The 5,546-nt window shown below is 41.1% G+C and overlaps 1 protein-coding gene across 1 annotated transcript; it reads left to right on the forward strand.

The window, feature by feature from the left end:
• Nucleotides 1–2,853: 2,853 nt before the first annotated feature.
• Nucleotides 2,854–4,628, forward strand: LOC148846050 (aspartyl protease family protein At5g10770-like). The gene is made up of 2 exons (XM_088956347.1): nucleotides 2,854–3,147; nucleotides 3,246–4,628. The coding sequence occupies exons 1-2, from the start codon at nucleotides 2,949–2,951 to the stop codon at nucleotides 4,526–4,528; spliced, it is 1,482 nt and encodes a 493-aa protein (XP_088812473.1). The 5' UTR covers nucleotides 2,854–2,948; the 3' UTR covers nucleotides 4,529–4,628.
• Nucleotides 4,629–5,546: the final 918 nt, after the last annotated feature.

Below are 5,546 nucleotides of genomic sequence, written 5' to 3' on the forward strand. Positions count from 1 at the left end.
CAATTAAGACCATGTTTAAATGATAAATTATTTCACATTAGATGTGCATGTCACATCTTAAATTTATGTATACAAAATCCTTTAAATATTATTTCACCTCACATTTCTAAAATTAGAAATTGTAATATGTATATTAGAAGTTTTGGATCAAGAAAACGAGAATTTAAATATTTATGTAAAAAAATATGGTTTAAAATGTAGAAATTTTGTATTAGATATTCAATATAGGTGGAATTCCACCTATTCTATATTAAAGAGTTGTATTTCATATAAAGACATTCTTACTAAATTTTATAATGAGAAAATGTCCCATGATTTTATATCTAACGATGATTGGGAAATTGCAACATGTATAAAAGATTTTTTACAAATTTGTTATGATACAACTAATGCATTTTTTGGTGTTTATTATTAAACTTCTTGCATTTTAGTTAATCAATTATTTATAAATATTAAATACTCTTTACAATATATAAATAATTTAGAATTATTTATATTACCTAGCTACAATATTAGAGATCCTAAAATTAGAAAAGTGGTTTAAATGTTTTGCTTGAATCTGAAAATATGAGAAGCCATATTGGAACAAAAAAGATGAAGTTAATGATTTATTATTTAAAATGTGCAATATATATGAATCAAAATTATTTGGAAATATGAGAACTTGTACAACCTCCACTATTGAAGCATTAGCTCTAGTAGTGGAAGAGATATTTGGTCATTAATAAATAAAAGGCAAGAATCAGGTGCCACTAAGCTTTTTTTTTTATATTTTCTAAAGGATTACACAATGAGGGGTAGCCCATCCCCCAACCTAGGTGCAGGCAGTATTCGATCCCAAGTCTCCACTATGACCAGCAGGAGACCTTACTAACCAATTGGTTGGTACCTTGCATTTACAAGCTAATTTTAGGAATTTAATAGGTTTCCTCAATTTCAATTCTAAGGAATTAAATAATTTTGATATTTTAGCCTGGTGGAAAGAACATAGAAAAAGTATCCAATGCTTGCCACCACGGCATATATCTACTAACCCTCCAATGTCCACAATTCCATTAGTGTTTTGTTTTAGTTTAATTAGGTATTAGGGTACTGGATGACAAGAGAAGCAACATGAATGATAAAAGCTTGAAGATGTGTACATGCTTGAAGGATAGACCGGATGATGAAGATAGGCTAGAAGATTAAGGAGGGCATGACACTTCAAATCAAGGTTTTAAAAACCGACCTAGAAATGGAACTGTTCTGTCCACCGGTTTCTGGGTCAGTAGTTTGATTGTCCGGGTCAAATGGTTTGAGCGGTTTAAATATTCTAACTAGTGATTTGTCATCTTACCCATTAGATTGGAATATTAGGGTAAGATGCATATAAATATAAGAGAAAAAAGTTTGAGTGTTTGAGAATGAGAGAAACGTGAGAAGTTGTCGATGGTTGAGAGAGTTTAGAAGAAGAAGAAGAAAGAGGATGAGGAGGTCACTTGCAGACTACAGCGGCGACGACAATGGTGACTTACAACGGCAATAGTGATGACAACAACAATGACGATGGCGATGGCAAACCTACAACAACGGCAATGAAAGTAGATTTGAGATTTCTCTCAATCATCTCTCTCTCTCTCTCTCTCTCTCTCTCTCTCTGATCTATCATTTAGACTCCAATAGATCTCAGATCTCTCAAATCTCTAGCCTTCTCTCCCAGATCTCTTAGATCTCTCTCACTGTCTCACACATCCCTCAATTGATCTCTCTCCCTCTCTCTCTCTCCAGCCAATAGATCTCATATCTAAGAGTTCTTCACTTCTTCTCTTTTCATTCTTGCTCTAAGCCGCAAACCGTACTCTGGATCGAACAGTTCAATGGTCAAACCATCCGGGTCAACAATTTATTGACTAATTCAATGGTTTTTTGACCAAAGACCAAGTTTAGGGTAAAACAGAACCGGTCGCCTGAACGGTTTCCGGTCCAAATGGTCCGACCGTCCATGTCAATGACAATTCTAAAACATTGCTTCAAATGATGGTTTACCAAAAGCAGATTATGCAAATCAAGATCAATGAGATATCAATTTGTTTTTAAATCTTATTTAATAGTTATTTGTGATTTGTTCAATACCACTACAAATTTTTTTGCCAATTTTTACTTAGCAAAAAATGAAAAATGACAAAAACACCCCACAGTACATCTAAGCGTGCATTGGTGTGCTGTGAGGCACTGATGTGAATTCCTCAAAATCACGCCATGCCAGAACTGCCCACATCACACCTCTATTCTCATGATTCTTATGATGAGGACATGCATTCCCAATATCCACATAGTGGACAAAGGTGGCCACTGCAAGTAAAATAAAGGATGTGGGCAGGCCACCAAGGAGCCCTTTTCTACTCACTATTTATGAATTATGATCGTTGAGACCAACGCCCAAACGATTGGGCAATTACTGATGCCATCGTGACGCAATATTGTTTCAAACCCGACCCTGCTGACCCATTTACCCTCCCTCCGGTTTGCATATCAATGGTTCAAAGGTCCGGCCGGTTGAATGGATCAATCCATCATCATACCTAAATATATGAATTCGACTAATTCAAAGGATTTTATATATTGGTTCCACGATATAATATCAGACAACACCTAACCAATGAACCGGTGGTATTTATCAAAATTCAAGGTAGTTTTTTTTAATAATTTAATTAATTAATTTGAAATTCGCAATCTGTGGTTTCGATTAAGCGGTCGAGTCGTTGGGTTTCTAACCTAATCAATGGGTTTCATGATGGGTGAACGAACGGTCCAACTAACCGGGTCGACCGGGTTGAAAACACTGATTAAAGGAGGCTGGGAACATATGTATATACGTTAGCCGTGACAGAAGTAGTAGGTGGTGTCTCTGGACTCTGGATAGCTGAGAAGTAAGAGAGAAGAAAAGGAAGAGTCCGAAGGGTGAAGCCATGGCTGGCTGCTCCATGTTTCACAGTTTCTTCCTTATCTCTTCCCTTTCCCTCTTCTATCTTTACTCTCTAGAGAAATCCTACGTATACGCGTACCAGATAGAACAAGAGACTGCAGTGAAAGAGCATCATCTTCACAGTTATTCTATTAGAACGAGCTCTCTCCTCCCGGCGTCAGCCTGCTTCGCTTCCGCCCAAGGTTAATTAAACATGTAATTCACAGTTAGTTTGAACTTCAAACTACTTCTTCGTAGATCAGGTTAATGAAGTTTTTCAGTTTCTACAACTTAATTTCAGGTCCAAACAACAGCAAGAATAGACTAAAGATACTTCACAGAAACGGGCCATGCTCCCACCTGGGCGGAGGGAAGACAAAACCACTCCCACTCGCAGCCATTGAGATCCTCTCCGAAGACCAATCCCGAGTCGACTTCCTCCAGTCTAGACTCTCCAACAATTCCAGAGGATCTGCAGTAAGGAACTCGGAAGCTAGAGTCCCAGCCCGCTCCGGGCGCTACTTGGGCTCCGGCAACTACGTTGTGAGGGTGGGATTGGGAAGCCCAAGGACTGATCTCTCCCTTATATTTGACACCGGGAGTGACCTAACATGGATTCAGTGCAAGCCGTGCACGAGATACTGTCACAAACAGCAAGATCCAATATTCGATCCAACAAAATCATCGTCTTATTCCAATGTCACTTGCAGCGCAGATGAGTGCTCTCAACTCAGTTCTGCAACCAGTTCCCCTACTGGCTGCTCCGCCTCCACATGCATTTACAGCATCCAGTACGGTGATGGGTCATACTCGGTCGGATACTTTGGACGTGAAACGCTCAGACTCACCGCTTCTAGTTCTGACATCTTCCCTAATTTCTTGTTTGGGTGTGGGCAGAACAACCAAGGGCTCTTTGGAAACGCAGCCGGGTTGCTAGGACTCGGCCGTCACCGGCTATCCCTGGTGTCCCAGACGGCCAATTCATATGGTCAAGTTTTCTCTTACTGTTTGCCTTCAACTTCGAACTCTACAGGATACCTGGCATTTGGAAGAGAAGCAATCAGTTCTGTCTCCTCAGCCATTCAGTTCACGTCGTTGCTGACAAACTCCCAGTACCCTTCCTTCTACTTTCTTGAACTAACAGCGATCAGCGTCGGAGGACGTAAACTGCCGGTTTCAGCATCGGATTTTGCAAATTCAGGAACCATAATAGACTCTGGCACTGTCATTACTCGTCTGCCTCCATCAGCCTACTCCGCCCTTCGCTCCGTATTCCGGCAGTCGATGTCCAAGTACCGATCGGCGGAGGCCCTTTCAATATTGGATACATGTTATGACTTGACGGGATACCGTACAGTAAGGATACCGAAGATAGGCCTCCATTTCCGCGGGGATATCGTGCTGGATGTGCATCCTAATGGCATCCTTTACAATGGAAACGTCTCGCAAGTCTGTCTAGCTTTCGCTGGAAACGAAGATAATGGAGATGTGACTATCCTTGGAAACAAACAACAACAAAATCTAAAGGTGATCTACGATCTTGCAAAGCAGAGGATTGGGTTTGGCCCAGGAGATTGCAATTAAGGATGACTAAGACAGTCTATTGATTCACCTAAAAATAACTATGTAAACTCTATTATGCATGTAGTACTTATAATAGAATAAATGGAATTTTCCTTCATCACCTCCTAACTCTTCTTCAATATTGCTTGAAGCCACAAAGACCATTTTTTGTTCTCAAAAACAAAATACATTAATTGGCCGACACAGAACACCATCTAAAATGTCCACTGTTATCAATTCACTCCTAAGCCTGAGTGGGGCCCAGGTACCCGAGGTCCAAGGAATGAGATGGTCAAGGACCAATGTCTCAGGTGGTGGAAACCCAAGGTCTGAGGTCCGAGGTCTGCCATGCCATGTGTTTGAGGTGGCTAAGGACCAAGAGGTTGGTTCTGCAAGGAGAAGAATGTCAAAGGCCTTGGGTGAAGACCCCGAGGCAAAGACTTTGATTGTCAAATTAGTACCGAGGTGATGAGCAGAAAAGGTATGAGGTGCGAGCACCCAAACAAGGTCTTATGCCTGAAGGGGGTCACCCCCTATTTATACTTGAGGATGCCTGGAAGCTACAAAGCCAAGACGATCGAGATGGAGTCCGTACGCAGGGAGCACGGCCATCCAAGGCCACCATGTGACCTTGCGCCATTGGCTCCCCGAAACCTGCCGAGAAGGGCAGTGCACGTTCGCTGATTGGTTCTGCTCTAACCCTCACCGCCTGACACGTATGAGCCCACAAATGGACAAGGCCATCTGCGCCACCAACATGATTTCTGTGCCTTTTTTATTTTTTTAAATCAATGCTTTCTAAACCATTTGTGTAGTCGTTTGGGGCTGAATTTTACACAGTGGAAGAGTTAGGAGGTGAGAAAAGGAAGATGCGTCCATTTAATGAGGGCCCATTTGGTTCGTGGGTATGGGGGTCTGGAATCGGAATTGGAGTGGCCATTTCAATTCCAGACGTTTGTTTGGACAGAATGGATTTTGATTCACATTGCCACTGGAATGGCATTTTTCTATTTGAGGGAATAGCCATTCAGATTTTCCT

The sequence above is a fragment of the Nelumbo lutea genome, chromosome 7 (genome assembly GCF_056320005.1).
Source record: "Nelumbo lutea isolate HS-2025 chromosome 7, American lotus-T2T, whole genome shotgun sequence".
NCBI classification, from domain to species: domain Eukaryota; kingdom Viridiplantae; phylum Streptophyta; class Magnoliopsida; order Proteales; family Nelumbonaceae; genus Nelumbo; species Nelumbo lutea.

Coding starts and splice junctions, on each gene's coding strand:
- LOC148846050 (XM_088956347.1), top strand. CDS start 2,949: ATGGCTGGCTGCTCCATGTTTCACAGTTTCTTCCTTATCTCTTCCCTT. Junction 3,148..3,245: donor CTGCTTCGCTTCCGCCCAAG/GTTAATTAAACA, acceptor ACTTAATTTCAG/GTCCAAACAACAGCAAGAAT.